Here is a 20,870-nt window from a genome sequence, read left to right as displayed (position 1 = left end):
TCAAAAGAGACTTGGTAAAGTTACAGGCATAAAAAATGCTTGAATGATTCAGCCACCTCTTTGTGAACACTGCCTTTCCATCCCCAAAGAATTCCCATCTTTCTTGTACATCACTCCACCAGGGAACCTTGGGTCTGTATAGGCAGGATATTTTTTGTTGTTGTCTCCCTGCAATAAAAGCAGCAGTCCTCCTGCTGGCAGAGAGGAAAGGTCAAGGTACTTGTAGGAATTCCCACTGGAAAGTATAAAACAGAGCAAACACTCATCTAAGGGCTCTTGGGGAGGAAATCAAACTTCAAATTCCAAGTCTTGAAGTTTTTACTATTGTACAGACAGCATGTGAACCTGGTTAAACTCTGAAACAATGCAAAAAAAAAGTAACCTGTAGGAGACACAAGGGAGAAAAAAAAAATCTTATGGAAGCCTGTTACTTGTGAAAGTTTCAAAAGTCAGAAGGGATGTGGTAAACTTTCTTCATTGAATGTAGGCAATGGTAATTAAAATCAGGAGGATGTTAAGAAGAAGTACAAGGCTGCCTACTGTCAGAGCAGCCTGAGCTGCTCTGCACAAACTGGTTTTCTGGGAAATAGGCTTCAAAATGGGAGTTTGTGAGCCGTGGTCCATAACACACCAGAAAGTAACCTCTGAATCAGCTGTAAAATAACAGAAGAGAAACAGTGTGGTATAAAGTGGAATCAAATAAAAGCAAGAAAAACATTTTGGTTGTTAGGCTTACATGGATGTGAAAATCACTATGGCAGCAGGGTAAGTAGCAGCTGTTTATTGCTTCCCTCAGACCTAGACTAATTTTTTTTAGTTTAGGACTGTTCCAACTGCCAGCTGATGCCCTCAGTCCACCAGTAATTCTTAGTCCCTTTGGCTGTAACCAGCTGGTGTTACAGGGAACACTGTGTCCATCCCCACTGCTGTCCTGAGCCTTCACAGGGGCCCTGGGGTGCATCTCACCAACCTGCAATGTACTCCAGTCACATTTTTGTGGTGATGGAGGGACTTCCTTCTGTTCTGTGAAGAGTTTTGTTGAACATTACTAAAATACATAGTTTAGAGGAACAAGCAATGATAGGTTAGTTTCTATTAATTATTTCCCTTAAGATCTATTCAGAGATGCAGCTCCTGCAGTTTCAGTTGTTTTTCTCATGCCTTAGGCAATACCACAAATATAATGCTCATGTTTATTAATTTACTTCTTTATTAAAGAATGGGAAGAACAACGTAGAAAACCAACCTAGTGTACCTGAGTTGCCATTTCCAAAATTCCACCCAAAGATTATGTGTTTGAGAGCTGCTTATCTCTGGGAGGCAATCCACTTTATGGATTGGACTGGGAAAGGTGAGGGAAGGTCATGGTAGGATTTAATTCCAAGCTGCACTACTGCTCTGAATTGTGATGACAATGTGAATAGGGTGACCATCAACATGAGAAGGTGGCCACAGCAGGATGGTGAGGGTAAGGGAGGAGATCTGCCAGGGATCTGTAAATCAGCTCACAAAAAGGCAGATGTAATTCTTATTTCTGTGAAACAGGTGGATTAAGTTTTATTCAGTTACTTTAAAGAATCTCTTCAAGGCACAGTCTTGTGGCAGGTGAAATTAATGTGTATGAATGTTCTTTATTAAAAATAAATGCATCTCTTTGTACATCTATCTTTTGCTTTAACAAAGCAAAGATGAAGTCCAGCCATTCAGACATGTTTGGACAAGTATTATCTCCCCTGGGAAGTGCTGTCCCAGTGAATTGGATTGAAAGAGAAGTGCTGTGCTGGGATTTTGGTACTTGGTGTACCATATGGGGCACCTTTACATGTTCTTTGTCATCTTGGCATGCACGAGCTTGAAACCTTTGTTGCTTGCTTAATTGAGAAACTGCAGTTACCTTTGTTCCTGGTTTGCTGTTGGAGAGAAATGTTTGTCTTTAGAGCTGGTGAGGAGTTAAACACCACCGTGGTCATCAACAGCAGGTGGAGGGCAGTCTGTGTGTGAGCTGGTGACACACTGGCAGCCCTGGGAGGTGATGCTGAGGCTTAAACTGGGAATCTGAGCAGATACCTCCCAGGGTGGGAGCTGAGGAACCAGGCAGGGGGCTTGGGGTTCCTCCAGGTGAACTTGGTTTCAGCATCTGTAGGGAATTCAGCAATTTAAATTTTAGCACTTTCACATATCTCAGCAAATGAATTGAATGTTCTTGTTGTTCTTATGGGTTTTGTCTGGAGCTTTAATTAATTATGAGGTGAAATTCTGTTTGGACTGAGTCCAGGCATGCTTACTTTTTGTAGAAGTAGTTGGGTTTAAATGTCATTTGAAACTTGCTTGGGGGACCTTGCACTTCATCTGTTTTCTCAGCAGTTCTTGGAGAAGAAACTGTGCATGATCACCAGTGTTCCATATTTAAATGTCATAGGATCACAGCATTATATTCCTGAATTGTAATGCTATGATGAAGTATCTTGTGATGAAATTATGTTTGAATGGAAATATATGAAAACTCTCAGCTCAACAAACTTCCTACCTATTCAGGGAATTTACAAAGAGTCTGTGTATTGCCTTTTCTGGCAGTAATATTTTTGTGTTCATAGTGTGTAAAAGCTGCAGAGCATTCATAGGAGGAGAATTTTTCCAATAATCAGTTACTTAAACTGAAAATATAAACATTTTTTAATGAAGAATAAAGTGAAACACGATTCATTTCCATTTCTCAAATGAAGAATAGATTATAAATGCAGAAACCATATAGGTGTTTAACTCTTCTAGGGAACTGGTACTTAATTATCTTTACAGTCTGGGCCTTAGAAATGGTAATTTCTTTACTACCATAAACAGTTCACCCAAAACTGTGATTAAGGGCTTAGGGAATGTGTAGTTAACTCATAAAAATATGTACATAAATTCTGCTGATTAATTGGACTGTAAAGCACATCCTTATTTATTATTACAAATGAAACTCTAATGTAGTTCATGTAAAGTCTTAAATGAGTGCCATTCTTTTTCATTAGGTAGCTCTTTAAAATCAATAGTGTTTTCTTTAAGGGAAAGCTTTGGCTGTTACTAATTTAAATCTCATTAACTTCTGCCTTTTTTTTTTCCTAAGGTTCAATTGGAGCTCCATTTTTCATTTAGATTTGGAGCTGCAGGCTATATGTAATTCCATTTAAAAACCCAAGGTAGATAGGAATAATGTTGGGTTAACAGTTATTCAGAGAACTAAAAATTAATAATATTTAGTATTCAGTCTACACTTGTCATTAGCAGTAAATGTTTTTCCTAGCACAAAGTTTGGAGATGCTTTCCTAATTAATGTAGAGTTTGCAAAACCAGGTTGAAAGTCACTCTTCTTGCATTATATTCTTGTAACCTCAGCCCCCTCTGTCAATGCCTGTGTTTGCATGTCTGTTGGTCTGGTGGAACACTGCTGTCATCCCTCACACCCTCATCTAAGCCGTGCTCTCTGGAGTGCCAAGACTATTTTTAAATGCAAAGAGAAGCAAAGAAGTGCCGGGTCTGTGATTCCTGCTGAGTGGATTTGTCTCTTCTAACAGGAGAAGCTGTTCAATAGCAATTGGACTATTAGTGGTGCTTTTTGTTATCTAAAGATCCTAGCTCGTTAATGAGGTTGTATTTGCTTATCTTTCTTACTGAAGACATGCTAATCAGTCCCAGGGAAGAGGAAAAATATCCGACTCTCATGATTTTGGTGGCATACTTTGGAATATTTAGCATTAAACAATAACAAAAAGAATTGCATTGTAAAGGTTTATGCAGCCCTAGGCAGTCTGGAGATGGAAAGCTTAGTATACAGTTTTTCAAAACAGTGGTTGGCTAGAAGGGTTCTGGCACCATGTTATTCACTGCACATCAAAATTAACACATTACAAGCAGTGGTTATTTTCAATTATGTAAAAGCAGACAAGTCTATGGAGAGATTAAAATGGGATTTGTAATGGCTTAGGAGAATTCTTAAAATTGACAATTTGACACAGCATGATTTCAGATTATGTGAAATCTGGCATGAGGATATTTATATTTCTGTTTGCAAAGATTCTGTTCAAAGTCATCATGATGGAAATATTTACAATGAAGACATAATAATGTCTTTAATATGTAAATCATTCTAATTGCATTTCTTACGCTGTCAACCTCCCAGTGAAATATCATTTATTTCCCAAGTGACACATGAAAAAATATGATTGCATTTGTGATAGTTTTATTTTTAACAGAAATATGACAGTCTTTATCTTTGAAAAGTCCCCTTTATCAGCAGTTCCCTTAACACAGTTTGCATGACGCCTGCATCTCTATTTCTGATTCATATCCCTGCTTCTAACAGAGCCTCTCTCTGTTTTATTCTTCTTCCCCTCTCACAAAGAGGGTTTGCTGTGGGGACGTGCTCCCTGGAGTGTCGTCCCCCAGCGCTGCAGGATGCAGAGGTTGTGTGGGGTGCACTGATCTCTGTGGGAGCTGGATGCCATCCACACCTCTGAGGCTGGAACCTGCACCCTGTATCTTGAGAAAACAAGAATGATTTGTTGCCATTAAATTCTGCTTCAACCTTGATTAGGGCAGATTCAAAATGCTTTTTTTTTTTTTTTTTTTTGTGCCCCAGTGACACGTGTTAGTCTGTCAGACACCTCTCACTTGCCTGTCTGTACCCAAAATCTCTACCCTGAGGTTACATGCCTCCTGTGCTTTTTCCACTCCAGCTGGGAACAGTCATTTTCCTCTTCCTTCAGATGTAGAGCTGGACAGATGACAGCTCTGTCATCCCAACTGAAAAATCTGTCATTGCGAGCTGAAAAAAAGAATGCAGTCAAAACAATAATAAAATTGGGTTGAATTAAATAGAGCATTTTTAATTTGGAATGCATCCATTCACAGCACTGTGTGTCATAATTAATCCTCCCTCCCATCTCCAGCTTCCCCACTGAGAAACTTCCCCGCTATTTGCTGAATTGTGCTTGGGTTTAGCAGAGGCAGTGAGGGAAGGATCAGGGACCAGCAGGAGCACTCTGAGAGGAGCAGGGACAGCCTGCCCTGAGCAGGGATGGGAGTCCCACAGGCACTGCACATTTGCAGCCTCAAATTTACTGAAGTAGCTTCAGTCAGGCTTGGAAATGAGCCTCCTCTCTATGAAGAAGATGGAGGGAAAAAGAAGGGATCCAGGTTTGCATTTCTGTCATGTCTTCCCTAATCACTGTGAGGTTTTTTCTGTTTAAGAATTGAAGTACTGATTTTCCAGGTTTCAAAGCAGGGTTTCTTAAGTGGAAAACATAGTGGTTTTCTTTGGGGTGATCTTTACAGTAACCAACCCAGATGTAGTTACATCTGTGCTTTACTGTATTAGTAATTTAAAAATATTAATAAAACAGTTGTCTTCAAGCTATCATGGCAGCCGGTTCCCAAGGCTGGGACAGGAAATGATGGAATGTGGGTTAGGATAAGAAACTGGGAGTGAGTGAGCAAATGAGCAATCTCCACATTGCTCACTGAGTATTGGGTAACCAGTGGAGAGACATTAATTAAACATGTTGCTCCAGTTACGTGATTTTTCTGGTTTATCAGTGGCTCAGGTGGAGGTGTTTACGGTGAGTTTCAGAGTGTTACAGTTGTGCTGTGATGATTTAATAATGATGTGCTGATGGATTAGGGGGCTGCAGGGCACTGTTCCACCTGGAGGACGTGTTGACATCCAAAGAAAGGCCTGAGGTTCCAAGAGCTCCCCAGCTCCTCTCCTGTATTCTCAGTTCCCACCTTTGTTCAGCCTCAGCCCTGGAGCTCTAACATCTTCATCTTCCATCCCCTTTCAGTGGAGCAAGAAGCAGCTGCGTGTTTTGCAGAGTTGGGGCCATTGAGGATGACAGGAGGCCCATGAATAAAACACAGACTTGTTTGTTTTGTGCTGTTCTGAGCAAATGATGTATTAGTAATGAAGTATTTGCAGTTTGTTACTTTCGCTTACTAATAAATGGAATCTTCCTGTTGCCAGTTTTGTTTCTGGCTTATGAAGTTACAGGGAAATGTGAGAGAAGGATGAAAACTGGGCTGATTTGGGTCTGTCTGCTTTATGGTGGTTCTCATTTAAAGACAGCCACTGCTTTGTGTCAGCTTGAAGCAGGGCCAGTTTTTGTGGGATTTCAGTCAGTGTTGCCTCTGCTCTGAATCTCCTGAGTAAAGACTTTGGAAAGTGATTTGAAATAGGATGAAGTCCTTAGGAATGGGAGCTGCAGTCCCACTGATGGTAATATGGCCCCTCTACCCCAATAAGGGATGATCACTGGGCTGGGCCAAGGGAGGAGCAAGGTGTCAGGAATGGGAGCTTGGGAAAGGGCTGAGAGGAGTGGTGGTGCTGGTGATCAGTTCTGCTCAGTCACTGCTCACAACTCATCTGGAAGTGGGTGGGGATTTGGGGAACTGGCAGGCCATGGGAGGGGCTGTGATGGCAGTCCCTCCCTTGGGCTTTTTTTTCCAGAAAATGGGTGGATGTGGTCCCATCAACATGACCCTTGTTCTCATTGAAGGCGAGAAGCTGCTGGTGGATGCAGTGCTTCAGGATGTTGCAACTGGCAGCTTTTAGAAAATGGATATATAAATGTAAAGGTGTTCCTAAGCAAATGTGCAATTCTGTGTTCCAGAGCACAGCACTGCATTGCCACTTTACCTAGAGAGACATGTCTGTAGCAGAGGTAGCTCTTGTAATGGCTCATTTTCCAATCATCTCCATTTTTCTTTCTTACATGTAATTATAATGCCTTGCAATTAGAATAACCCTGTTTCTTCTAAATAGAAACAAGTCTTAAGAACAATATTTACTTTTTAAAATCATTTCATCATTCATCACTTACAGAAATTTCAATCAAATAACACACTAACATATTCATAACTATCCTAGAAAAGCAAATATTCTTTTGATATGTGAATGTTCATTTTACTGAAACTCTGTCTAGTGTGTTCTGCAGTCAGGAGAGTTTCCTGTTTAAATTCTGCTGCATATATGCAGATAATGAATTAAAATGAGAGGAGGAATTACAACCTAGGTTAGAGTGTGGGTCACAACCTTTTCAAACAGAGGTCCTCCTGTCATGCTAGTGGAAATGGTAATTGGCTCACTGCAGCTGAAATTATCTATGCCAGATAACAGAAAGAATGGCAAATCAATTGTAAAATGGCAAGTGTGTCTAGATATCCAAAGGTAAATATGCAGAGTTGAAGCAAATGACCAATGCTAGTTATTTGTTGCAAGTAAATTAGATGAACTTGACTTGTTCCCTTCTATTTATGTGCATGTCCTGATTGACAATTGGGTGTTCTCTCTCTCCCTCCTTTTTGTTTTTTTTTTTTAACATTGCTATGTGTTCATCCAGTACTTTACAGATATTCAAGCCACAAAACATTCATTCTACCCAGTGTGTTTATGATAGGGAACCAGTTTTGTAATACATTTGGTAATCTTCTGTTAGATTGATTGCATCTTCGTAAGGTAGAATATAAATACTAATGAGTAGAACAGTGCAGGCATGCACCCAGATCTAGATGTTTGTGAGAAAGGCTCCTTTTATGGTTCTGTGGATTGTGGAGGGCTGTGTTGGTGGTAGGACAAACCATAGAGTCAGGTGGGTTGGAAGAGACCCCTGGAGGTCTGGAATTTGGCTCTGCCCCAAGGCCTGGGATGATGGCACAGTTGGCTGTGAGACGAGCAAGAGCATTGGTGAGACACAAGCTGCCCATGGTAAATGGGGAGTCTGGGTTACCAGAAATGTCCCTGCTGAGGTGTCCCAGTGAATGATTGCTTAAAACTTGCACAAACACCACTGAGATCATCCCCAGAATAACTCAATCCCGCTTTCCTCTGGTGGTGCACTCTTTTGATTTCTACTTGCTCTCTTTTCCTGTCGAGCACTCTGCCTCTGCCACAGGGGAGCTGTGGTAGGAGCTCTTACAGCAGACCTGTGTCTCAAGGATTCTGCTCTACAGACAGCAGAAGAAATGAATTTAGCCCTGTTTATTCAACAGAGAGCCCATCTTCCTAACCTAATCCAAACTCAAGAGGACTGTGGCCTCAGAGCAGATAATCCAATTCAAACTGTCCACATACTTGAAAAACAGATGCCAGATAAAATAATCTTGTGTATGTACACCAGTTATTCTACCCCACAGGGGCTAACAAGTTAATAGAGATTCATTCTCTTTAATTTTAAATCCTTATTATTCACAATTCTTTCCTACTACTCTCTTCTGGGAATAACAAGCAGTGGATATAGAGTTTTCTAATTTTGAGATTGCTTGAGACTGCAGCTGCTTGATCTGGGAGCTAGTTTTCATTTACTTTACCTTCAGTAACTTTATTCAAAGAAACTAATGAAAAGAGACTCATCAATTATTGAAATGAATTCAGCTTTGTTCCCAAATTTTGCATGGTGCTGAAGACATGAAAACAGAACTGTGTGAAATGTCACATGGTTAATGTAGTTTGTTGGAGAATATTGAAAGTGTCTTAGTGTTCTTAAAGAGTTCACAGCACTTAAAATATAAAGAGTCAACAGTACTTAAAATATTAAATGCACATACCTTCAGATATAAAAGTGTGTCTTCAGTGTGTTGCTCCTTACCTGAAATTGTGTTAGGATAAAACTTTTATTTATAAATGCAAAGGAATATTTCCAGTCTGTTTTACTTGTTATTGGTATCAGTAACTGTTCTCCCTTAGATACTGATTCTTCTATCTCTTTTGCCTGAATATAGTTCTGTGCACCAAAGAAGTATCAGAGATGCTGGGGAATTTCTCTTTGAGTTTTTCCATCATTCATTAATTCCTTCAGGAATCCAAAGAGCTAACAAAAATGGCAACAAGCACCGTGCAACATGCTAGAAAAAAAAAAAATATTTTTTCCCCCATTTTGAAGCTTGGAAAAGAGAAGTATTTTTGTTTACTAAATTTTCTGGACAAGAAAACAAAAACCCATCTTTAGATGGGTTTCAGATCTGGATGAACACTAGTTTAGAGCCTTTGAGTTCATACCAGTGTTTGCACTGACTATTTTTGTTGTCTGAGTTGTTCATTTATAGAATTTAAAGTTTAGGATTTAAACAGGAAAGTTTTGTTACTTGTTCAGTCCAAGAAGCAGATGTAATATCAAGTATCTGTTCTGGTCACTTCAATCTAGAGCAACAGTCTTTCCTTCTTAAGATAATGTTCCCAGGCTACTTGGTGCTAAATTAATCATGTTATTTCATGGCTGACTTTGAAGAAATAGGTATTTATTTCTAGATCCTCAAAGAAGAAAAGAAATTTAGTATTTCAGATACCTTGTTGGCTACAGATTGCCTGCTTGGCTTTACTGCTGTGGAGCAAAGAGGGAGGCTGGGCAGAGGCAGGAGATTTGTCATTGACCACACTACAGCTCTTCCAAATCTGCTGCCCCATGGCAGGAGGGGAACTGGAGTGGGAAGGACGGGGGCCAGGCAGTGCTGGGGGGCTGAGCAGGCAGGACAGGCTGCACATGCCTTGAACCCATGGCTGTGACTTCACAAAATACATGAAAGTGTGAGACCATGAAGCATGATTTTTTTATTGTTCGTGTCCTGGCTCTACTGCTGTTGAATGTTCAAGGTGCCTTTTACATTGTTTTCTAACATGGTGACAGTTGCAGAGAATCAACTGAATATTTTAAACCCAACCACTTTTATAAGTTCCAATTTATGTACTGTTTACTTCAACACAGGCTCTTTAAAAATCTGTGATTGAAGTGATTAGGAGATCAAGGTCACCAAATACTCATTTTTAGGGTGAATATGCTGCATTTTAACGAGCTGCTTTAGTGCCCTCCCCCTCTCTTTCTCTGTGCTCAGCAGAGCGATCAGCTGAGCGCAAAGAGCACAGCTTTGGAAGGGCACTTCAGGTTCCATCTGTCTCTGGGAACATCTGACTTGGAAGAGGTAGCAAAGAATATGATGAGAACAGAGATTTCCTTTCCATCACAGAATGTGTCTCAGACTTCCCTGTCTCCAGCAAAATCTTAACCTGCCAGCTGCGATTTGCTCTCCTCTCCATCAGCAAGTGTTCCAGAAAACCCCTGTGATAAGGTGCCACCTGAAAAGCTGGCTCTGACAAGTGCTACAGGATGAAATGCCCCTCTCCAGTCACTTCTACTCATGCTGCTGCAGCATTTTCATTCTTCTAGTATAATTTCTAAGCCTTGACCTCATTAATATGCCATCGCTCCTGGAAGCTGAGACTATGTTCAGGGGTTTTTCTCTCTCTTGAGAATTTTGGTGATCTACCAGTATGTTCTTTCTTTTATATTTTCAATACAAGGCTAAAATGCTCCTGGCTTCATATGCTTATGTAATTCAGGGCAGAGCAATCTGTGGTTATTTGAACCTCTGGCAGTATATATTTACAGTGAGTTTGACCTCAAAGGAAATGATGAGAGTTCGGCTGGAATATTTGACATTTGAGTTGGGTTGTTTAGCTCTGGATCATAAGAAAAGCAGCTTGAAAAAATGAAGCATACACAAGTCTGGAAAAATTTTTAGTTCATCCTTCAGAAATTTGGAGCTTTGATCAAAATTAGGAAAAAAGGTAGTGTATATGGATGTTTAAATGCATTTCTCCTTATTTTGGCCCCGATTTGGAGAAACATTTGCATGTTACTAAATTTAGTGAAGATTTTTTGTACTCATCGTTACTTGACTCAGGAATTTTGGAGTATTTTCACTTTTATATGCCTTGAAAGTCCAAAACATTTTCACCAGTAAGTTTGAATAGTCTAATTCTTTTTGGAAAATATTCAGAAAATGAAATCAGAGTAGAGAAAATACAAAGTCTTAGAGTGATCCTATTCTTAGATATTGTGTTTCTACAGCAAAAAAAAAACCCTTGCTTTATTGCTGAAATAAGGTGTTACCATAATAGAAAAGAATTAGTAAAAGTTACTGACAGGGTTGTAGGAGAAGCATGGCAAAATCCACCCATCGTGAACCACAACAAACTTGGTCTTGCTCAAAAATTATTTTCTAAGTCGTCATATCTCCAACAGATACATTCTTGATTTTGTGTCCCTCAGGACACAGTTTTCAGGGGAAAACTATTTGATTTTTTTTCTAAAATGCATTTTAATATATGGACATAGAGTCAAAACCTAGAACCTACTTGAGTCAAAGGAGGGTAAAACTCACAGAAAAGAGATTTCAGACATTTTACCTGAACTTCCCCCTCCTCCCCTCCCTGCCTGCTCTTGGAAATGTTCTCTGCTGCTGGACAAGGCCACCCTCCACTCCCTCCTGGAGTATTCCCAGCATGGGCTTCTCCAAGCCAGGAACTTGCTCTTCATGTCAGAGATACCAGCTCAGATGTCTCTCAGTAGAGTGAATTTTCATTAACAGTTCTGAGAGTGTTCTTTCATCATCCAGTTTTGTTGGCCAGCTATGAGGGAGCTCCATGCACAGAGCTCTCACCATGCTTTGGAGGTAACATCTGTGATTTTGAACAATGCACAAAGGGTGTGTTTGCAGTGTGTTCTCTGACCAGCAAATATGGCTCTGAGCACTGGAGTATTTCAAGAATGCTTGGAAGGGTGTGGTGGTTGCCAGCAGTTTTTAGGTAGCTCAGGTCCCCAGCAGCTCATGGTGTGAGGAGCAGGGAAGGGCTCTGGGAGGAGACAGGGGACACACACTGGGCTCTGCTGATGTTCACACCTCACACGGCAGTGCCAGGCTGTGATGAGAAGCTGGCAGAGGTCTGCAAGCACTGCAGCAGCACTAGCACAGTGCAGTCAAAAACCCAGGGATGTGAAACCAATTACATATGAGGAGGCTGATCCAACATCCTGACCCTCGAGACAACCACGACGAGCCAAAGCTGCTAAAGGCTTTACTGTGTGTGCTCAAATGCAGGGTGTGCTTCCTTTTCTCCAGAATCAAGATCTGAAAATACCAAGTTGCCAAAAATTCATAGGCTATAACTGATTTCTCCCCTCTAAGACTCTAAAAAATTTGCATCTCTCTTTGGACATTCTTAATGGAGTGCATCTATCATTGCTACGTGTCTGCAAACCCCGAGCATGATGGATATCAGTTCCTGGACTCTGCTGTTCTACAGCTAACATATACATAAAAATATAGCTCTTGTATTAGAGGAATGGTGGTTTTATTTCTGACTATGTACCTACCATCACAAGCATTGCCTGCTTTGTGGAGCAATAAATTTAATACATTAGCTAGTGAATTATTTTTTTAATGATTTATTTGTAGATGATTTCAATTTAAAATGAGATTTTTCAGGTAACAAGGTAGGCAAACATGTTTAACAATGCCATGATATAAATTGCTGTAGCTGACAGATCCCTATAAAAATTATAACAGGCAGATGCGCAATGCAAAAAATTATTCATGTGACAGCAATCAGAAAGACAAATTACTTAGAGACGACATACATGCTCCTCTATAATTGCTTATAAATTATTATTGTTCATGTTAAAATGCATCTAGACTCCCTAGACAACTAGATTTATTTAAAATAAGAGTAATGGGAAATTGCCAGGAAATGTTGAGTAGTACATGCTTTGGGTGATTGCTGACATAAAAGTACAGTAACTTATTGTCAGCCAACTCAATCTATATTTTCCTGAATAGTTTTGTAGCCTTCATTTTCAGTTCACTCTCTGCTCAGGTTGCAGTAGCCTGGGTAGGTGACTGGGATGGGCCAGTGGGGCTGTGCTGTGGTTCACTGCTGCTGTGTTCCCCAGCTCGGGGCAGACACAGTGGGACACTTCTGTACCCTTGCAGGGGAGAGCACTCCTGAGCACTTCCATGTTCTATGCAGTAGGGTTGAATTTGGCCAACTGGGGTAGAAGTTATGCTAAGGGGATGGGAAGATTGACAGATAGGTGGGCAAATGGCTTTTCATTAGGAACATAGGATAAAAATGGGCGTTTTTGATATTTTCTTAGTGTTCAAAATTAAAAAAAAAAAACAGCTTTTTGGAAGTGTGTAAAGTACATCCACAATAGACAGGATTTAATTTGAATAAGCTTTCAGTCAGGCACTTACCAGGTGATTGTAGGGTAGCAGAGGAATGGTGTATATACATTTAAGTGCCTCTCTAATGCTATTATTTTTCTCACCAACCTGATTATATTACACATTGAGAGCCAGCCCAACAAAAATGACAGCAAACTTTGTTCTGGATAATGGAGTGCTGAACTCCACCTAAGCAGCTCTAGTCATTTGTGATGACAGCTTGGAGAATACTCCAAACGAGTCTAACAATGCTCACGCTCCACTGACTGACAGCATGGCAAGAGAAAAAAATTCCAGTTTCCATGTGAGTGCAGGGAGCCTGACCTAGATTGTAGCCTCTACAGCTTCAGAAGAGGAAACATTCTTACCTGTGTATTTAATAAGAAATAAAGAGCAAGGGGAAAATGTCATCTCCTGTTTGATTAGTCTTTCTTCAATAATTAAGATTTTGCTTATTCTGTGAGACTTCTCCCCTCCACAGATGTCACCAACATTATAATGACTGGTTGCTTTGTTCCCTGTGTGCTCTTTTCTCTGCAATTACCCCTCCTGGCCTGCTGCAGGGAGAGCTGTCACAGGGGAGCAGCTGGGGCAGACAGGGCCATGGGCAGCAGCCTGCCTGCACCTTCCCCCTCCACCCCTGTTGGGGTCAGCCTCCTGTGGGCTGCTCAAATTCTTTAGTTCAGATAATGTTAATAGGGAAAAAAGTTTCTTGTGTAAATTTCCTCTTCTTTCTTTTCTTCCTTGGGATGTGGGTGCTGTGCTGGGCTCAGGTCACTGTGTCTGGTGCCTCCACTGGAGCACTGGCAATGGCCAACAGAGCCCCACCATTGTGTTGCTCCCTGGGGGCAGCTGGAGATGGTTTTTAGCCACTCTGATGGCCTGCTTGTAAATTACTGTTCAAATGCTTTTCATCTATTCCACTGTGCTTCCTATACTTCTACAGCTCAAATTTTGCAATTAGAAGAGTAGAAAAGTGCACACGAGAAGGGAAATTTTCAAATGAAAGTGGAAGATGAGGCAGATTAAATGACATGGAGGGTTGCTTAGTGTTCATTTGAGCTGTGCTTTGACAAATTGTTTGATGCAGATATGGGAGAAATTTCATTGGAAGCAGGATATTTTCAGCTTCCAAATTTGGATTTCCATATTGGGTCAGTTCCTAACTATAGAACTCATACTGATTGTGACTCTGCTCTGCGAAAAAAATTAAAACCTGGCACTGCTGTCCTTGATCCACAAGCTTTCCACGTGTGTCTCATTGTTAGTTATTCTTTGGTGTGGTTTAACTTCTTTGAACCAGCACAGGTTTGAAAGCATTAGCTGATGTGACAGGATTCGATTGACACAAGAGTGACAGAATTAATTAGATTGGCTGAATTAATTAGATCAGCTGAATTAGTTTGGATCTAAATTCCAGTTCTGGACACCTGTATTCATTCCAACTTATGACCCTACTTAGACTTCTGTGACTTTGCTAAATCACAAGAGAGAGGTATTCTTTTGAGAATACCTGTGTGCTCTGGAGAACAAGGGATGAGCCTTCTGGAGAGCTCAGCATTGCCTTGCACATCCCATGCTGAGAGAAGGCAGCTGTGAGCTCTGCACTGTCCTTCAATTGTAAATCACACCAGCCTAAAGAGTGGGACTTTAAAAAAGCACAAAGCTTTTCAGAGGAAGATCTGTGTGGAGGACAATGATACCTGCTCAGTGTAAAAATCCTGTCACCTATATAAAATAATTCATGGTGTCAGAACCAGGCATTTAATGTAAAAGTGGATTGGATGAGGTTGTAGGACTGGAAGAACCAGGCTCTTTCTCCAGCTCTGCTGTGGGCTGCCCATGCCTGTGCAGCAGCACAGAGGGAGGTCAGTGTGATGTTTCTTGGGGTCCTGGCAAGGGCATGCTCAGGTTACAATGTGCAGCTTTGGTCGTGGTGAAGGATGTTATAAATCTGGAGGAGATACATTGAGAATAAATGCTTCAGTATAAGATTTTCAAACAATGATTATCCAAACTTGTCCTGTTGTGTGTGGCGCTGTCAGAGGAAGGATACAACAGAAGCAGCAAGGAAAAAGAACATCAGTAAATTGCTGCTGGCCTTTCAGTTGATGTCATTAACAGAAGCCATTAAAAGCAATGAATTTTAATTTAAATCAATAGATGTTGTCAGCAAAATGAGAATTAAAATCAAAACTGAAGTTAACTGAACAGCATGTACATAAGTTCAGGTGAAGGGTTTGGTTTGGGGGATTTTTTGATGAAGAAAGAAGTCAGCTGGCACAAACAGCTGCTGCTTTTGCACCTGCCTGTGGGGTGAGGGGCAGGAACATGAAACACCCTGGGGGTAAAGGTGCTCCATGATATTCCTTCACCTGTCAAAACTGTCATGAGTAATGTTTTGAGTAATGGACTTTCCTTCCCTCCTGAGCTTTTGTTGTTTTTCTTTTTACAAGTTTGCTTTGCAGCAAGATTTACATGGAAGTTTATATACCAGAAAACCATTGAAGTGGACAGTATCAACAAGTTTAACATGTGGCTCATTTGATCACAGTGCACTTAAAGCTGATTTACTGTGATGGGAAAATTAAAACCTTCCGTTTGTCACAGTTACTTTTGAATTATTAAAGCGAAACATGAAAACATGGTAGACATAATTTAGAGGCTGTAAAAGTCACTAATAGTAGTATCAGACCTGATATTCCATGTACGGAAATTTCTGCTGACTACCTTTGTTTAGGAAGAAAGATAAAAAATCACTTGATGATAGAATGCAATTGACAATGTGTATGAAATGAAGAGTGTATGAGGATATCCAACAATTATAGTTTGAGAATTGATACTGTAAATGCAGAAGAAGCAACTTGAGAGTTACCTGCTTGAATCTGAGGTGCTGCAGTAAGGGTAAAGGTATTCCATTTACTTGTAGCTTAATATGATCAATAAAGTCTAAACCCTACATATTTAATGAAGTCTATTAACTTTAGGTATTGTGTTTGCCTTTGATGATCTGCCTTTGAAATTTTTCTTTGGTTTTCTTCCTGGCTGATTTTCACACTGATAGTTTTTTTTTTAGCAATGGAAAATGATTGAATTAAAAGGTCTTTGATATGTGATATGTTGATACGTGTGCATGTGCTAGGGCTGTATTGTAACTAAGATAATAGCAATGGGAGAAAAAATTGTAGAGAGAAGTGATCTTTTATTAAACTGTCTGATGTGTGTTAATTTTGAAGTGAAGTATTAAGAAAACTGTTCCAAAAGTTTTTGCTGAACAGAACATCAAAAGTGGTCCTTTTTATTTGAATGACTCCTATATTAAATTTGATTGCATAAGGCAGCATGTTGTAATTGTATCCTGTTGTGTATAATACAGACCTCTATAGTTTGAGTAGGCTGTAGGGAAAAAAAACCAACTATGTGGAACTGAAAAGAAAATAACAAATGTCACATCTGTTATTTGGGGATATTTTTTTGCACAATATAATTAACAGAGGTGGATGGAAAAGTTTTAAGGGAGAAGATTGGCATCAGATGCCAATGTACATTTTCTTTCAATGAGGAATTGGAGAATTCACAATTGGTTTACAGAGGCAAGTAGTTAAGGTGCAAAACATTTGGTTTATTTAATAAAGAATTAGTGTTTTGAGGATTAAGATAATGATATTCTAAAGAAGTGGAATTGAGCAAGTTCAGTGTGCTCTATTTGCCTGCACATTCACAGTTACACATAATTAAAAAAAGGTGTATGAAACCCCTTAGTTGCCAATAACTGCTTTAGGTTTTTTGTATTACCCTGAAAAAATTCAGCACATGCCAAAAGCCATCTCTTTTAATGTACTGTATTGCATTTCCCAAGCTGCCTTTCACTATATTGGAAAATGTATCTGTGTCTAATATTTCTTTATTATTGTTTTGCTTTCAGTTGATGGTTGCATTGACTGGTCAGTGGATCTCAAGACATACATGGCTTTGGCAGGTGAACCAGTCCGAGTGAAATGTGCCCTTTTCTACAGCTATATCAGAACTAATTATAGCATGGCCCAAAGCACAGGTCTTAGGCTTATGTGGTACAAAAACAAAGGAGATTTAGAAGAACCCATTATATTTTCCGAAGTTAGGATGAGCAAGGATGAAGATTCCATATGGTTTCACTCGGTTGAGCTGCAAGACAGTGGTTTCTACACATGTGTTCTAAGGTGAGTATTGTGTTAAAGTCTAAATAAGAATGTGGGGATTGTTGGTTAAAAATATATGGAGTATTAGATATTGGTTAAAAAATTAATTTAGAATTTAGATATTCATCCAGTTAATACATATTAATTTTTTTATTCTCATGATTATATATGTCACATAATGCTTTGTCTCAAAATTAGTTTCCCTAGTAATTACAGTTACCTAGTGCAGCAGCTATAATTAATGTGCTTTCACTTAATTACTTCTTTTTTTTAAGTACAACATTTGCAAATTCTCAATTTTTTGTAAACCTTCAGAACCTGATACTTCTTAAATCATGAAGTATTTTAAGTACTGCACTGTTTCAAATCCTCTGAGTTATTACTGAGTTGCAGTTTGAATTATTCTGATGGGATCAGGCCACAGGGAGTTACAGTTCTGTCTGGTTTTGAAGAAATGTTTATTTTAATATACAATTATGATTTATCATAAGTTTAAGCAGACCTCATTTGGTAAGACACAAAAATGCATTTCTCAGAAGTGTCTTGGAACTGTTGGATGCGCCTTAAATTAAACATGTGCTAGAGCTCGTGATTTCCATCGTGTAGATGTTGATGTCATCTCTATGCCTAAAATGAGAAGATAAAAAAAGGAGGACTTTTAAAGAATGAATGAATAAATATTCCTTAAATGATCCAGTTTTGAATGAAAAGTAGTTTGCAGATACTTTGTATCATTTGGTTTTAAACTATTCAGTTTCAGATAATAAGTTTGCTTCATCCTTGTCTGCTGTTCCTACTGAAATTAGGCACATTTCATGAATTAAATAACAAGTATTGCAGCAAATGACAGCACTGTTCAGAACCCAGAATTTACTCTCTGTCCATCTCTGCTGAGTCTTGCTGCCTCAGCTGCCTCAGACCATTGTGATCCTGAGGAATGCTGCTAAAATCAAAGATTGTGCCCTGGATTGTGGTGGTTTGTACTTGGCTCCAATGTCCAGTTTAAATATTGGATATATCTGCCTAATGCAGCAGTTGGATTGTGTTGCAGCCTTTTATCAACTGTTGTTTTTTTATCAGCTCCTCTCTCGGAGGTTGGGTGTGATGTGAAGGCCCTGATTTTGAAATGTTACGGGAAGATGGTGATTTATATGATTCAAGAGAGCCATGCTTTTTTCATAAGAAGTCATTGTTGTGATAATCAAGTTAACTAGTTTAATACTCTGAACTATTCTAATGCAAATCCTCTGTGAAAAATAAAGAATTGATCTTGGATCAAATTCTGGGGCATATTTTTTTTCTGGGAAATTTCAAAACTCTGCTCATTTACATGACAAAGCAGTTTTGGTAACAAATGGGCAAGTTCTTGAATAATTCATGGCTTCTAATTTTCGGTTAAAAACTATATGACATGCTTATTGGAAGGCATTACACAGCAACAAGATCTTCCTTGTCAATTATGCAGTTTCCTTGCTTTGACTAGAACTTTCTTACATAATTACAGATATTTTTACCTTTTTCAAATTTATGTCAGCGTGCAGAATAATATGTGTAGTGGTTACAGATAAATGACTATATTTCTTCCTTTATCAAATTAATTTTTTTCTTCCTAAAGCATGGCAATGTTGTCTTGCTGTTTTTGTTTATAAAACCATAGGAGGCTTAAAATAGTGGAGGATGCAGCAATAGTAATTGATTTTAATTTCATTAAAATTGAGCTAGATGTAATGTTCTGAAATGTGATCACATTTCTGTGGGAGACTATCCACACCATTAACTGTGTAATTTCAGCTTTATTATTCCTTTTTTTTTTTTTTGGGGGGGGGGGGTGGGGGGGGGTGGATAAGCAGATGTTTGTGTTTTACTCATTAACCAGAATGACCTGCTTTATGAGAGTTAAAAGGTCACAAATGAGAGCAGTAATTTTAGAATATTATTTTATTTTCCAGAAGCATTAACAATCTCTGTTACAAATGCCATCTTTTGTAGAGTGAATTAGCAGAAGCTGGTAGATAGAACTTGATGCAGTGAAAATGAAGAGGTGACTGTATCCATCAGTGTGCAACACTGGGTTTAGGGTTGCATGCATAGCTGAGTTTTTTGGTTTGGTAGCTGAAAGAAAAAAATCTGGGAAGGAAAATGCTTTTGATTCAAGATAAATTTAAAACTTTTTCTCAGCAGAGAATTTTTCATTCAGGCTCTTTAGAGACAATCAGAAGCAATTCAATTCTAAATTTATGTCTTCCTAACCACTTACCAGGGACATGTGAAGCTCTGGTACATTTCCCTGTGCTGTCCAAAGCATGAAATTCCACATTTGCATGTCCCAGTGGCCAGTTCCACCACTTCAAGTCACCACTTCCAAGCTTGGAAGAGCTCTGTTATTTGTGCTTGTCTTTGCAAGAGGGTGAGAGGGGATGGGATGCTTAGATGTAGTGCTAGGGACAAGTGGGATGAGGTGTCCTGGTCCCAGAATTTCATGAGTTGAAATGATGGACTCGATCTGGGAAGGCAATAGTGAGAGCTTTAATTTACTCTCCTCCAATTTGTGACTTTTTTCCAAGTCAACACAAGATGACAGATAAGAAAACTGTATGGGGAAAATGTCAGCTGTACTTTTCACTGAATTTCTTATTTGTTGAAATGTTTCTTTTTGATTCTTTAAAAAAAATAAGCAAACCTGTTTTTCAAGAACCTGCATTTCCTGGTTTCTCACATGTGCTCATAGGATCAAAGCATGACTATCAGTGAAGCAGTGTGAAGGAATTTTTCAGAACCTGCTTGAAAAGGGTGGGTATAAGCAGGTGAAGGATAGGCTGCTATGACAGTGATTTGAAGATGGGTAAAAATTAAATGTGTCAGTGAATCCTTTCTTATGCAGAACTGTCATTTCAAAAATCATAATGACTCTTTTGTAAAAAAACCTGTAATACTGCATATAATTAAAGAGTATTAGATCAGCCTTTATAAATTAGATTGCTTCTCTGGACTGAAGAGATTTGATATAATAATTTAAATGTTGCCTCTCCTTTATTAACCAATTAAACATTATTCCATAGACAGGTGTGGGGGTATGTGTATAACAGGAGGAAGTTACTGTTGCATTAAAACCAACTTCTCCCTTCCCACAATGCATTTTGGAATTGAGCTCAGATGCAAACTGAAGTATGATATTTTTCTCCAGTGTTAAGCATATGAAAAGGGCCTGATTCTGCAAGGACTTTTAAGAATGCAGAGTCCAGCTGTGTTACTTAAGCCATGTGAATTCCATGGATCTTCTTTGTTCTTGGATGCCTTTATTTTGTCAAATCAGGGCTATTGCTGCTACATCCAGGAGGCATCCTAAGTAATGGATAGCTGTGTGTTTCATTCAGTTCCCAGGTAAATGCTGTGATGTTTGTATCATGACTTTACAGCCCAGTGTGGAAATGCTGTGTTCTGGAGGTCTCCTTCCAGTACATACTCTGGAAATGCCATTAATCTTCCAGCACCCAGCAATGCTACTTTCAGATAAAGCTGTTGGCATTTCTGTTGCAGAGGTTTGATGTTCTGGGATTTTCACATCAGCACTCTACATTGCAGATTCTTCACTGAAGAATTCAGAGATGAGCTTCAAAATTATGAAGCATCAAATCAAAACATGGAAATTACACTCAACTTAAA

The 20,870-nt window shown here is 39.3% G+C and overlaps 1 protein-coding gene across 3 annotated transcripts in view; it reads left to right on the top strand.

Annotated features, from left to right (window-relative positions):
* Positions 1–20,870, top strand: part of IL1RAPL2 (interleukin 1 receptor accessory protein like 2) — a 341,565-nt gene that overhangs the window by 159,048 nt on the left and 161,647 nt on the right. For 2 of the 3 annotated variants that reach the window (XM_021548466.3, XM_077786515.1), the window contains exon 3: positions 16,955–17,228. The exons of the other annotated variant lie outside the window; for it this stretch is intronic. In XM_021548466.3, coding sequence (XP_021404141.1) covers positions 16,955–17,228 — 274 coding nt within the window. The remainder of the gene's footprint in view (positions 1–16,954; positions 17,229–20,870) is intronic. 3 annotated transcript variants of the gene reach the window in all.

Source organism: Lonchura striata, chromosome 14 (genome assembly GCF_046129695.1).
Source record: "Lonchura striata isolate bLonStr1 chromosome 14, bLonStr1.mat, whole genome shotgun sequence".
NCBI classification, from domain to species: Eukaryota; Metazoa; Chordata; class Aves; order Passeriformes; family Estrildidae; genus Lonchura; species Lonchura striata.
Note: the sequence above shows the minus strand (reverse complement) of the source record. Positions and strands in the feature narration are given on the sequence as shown.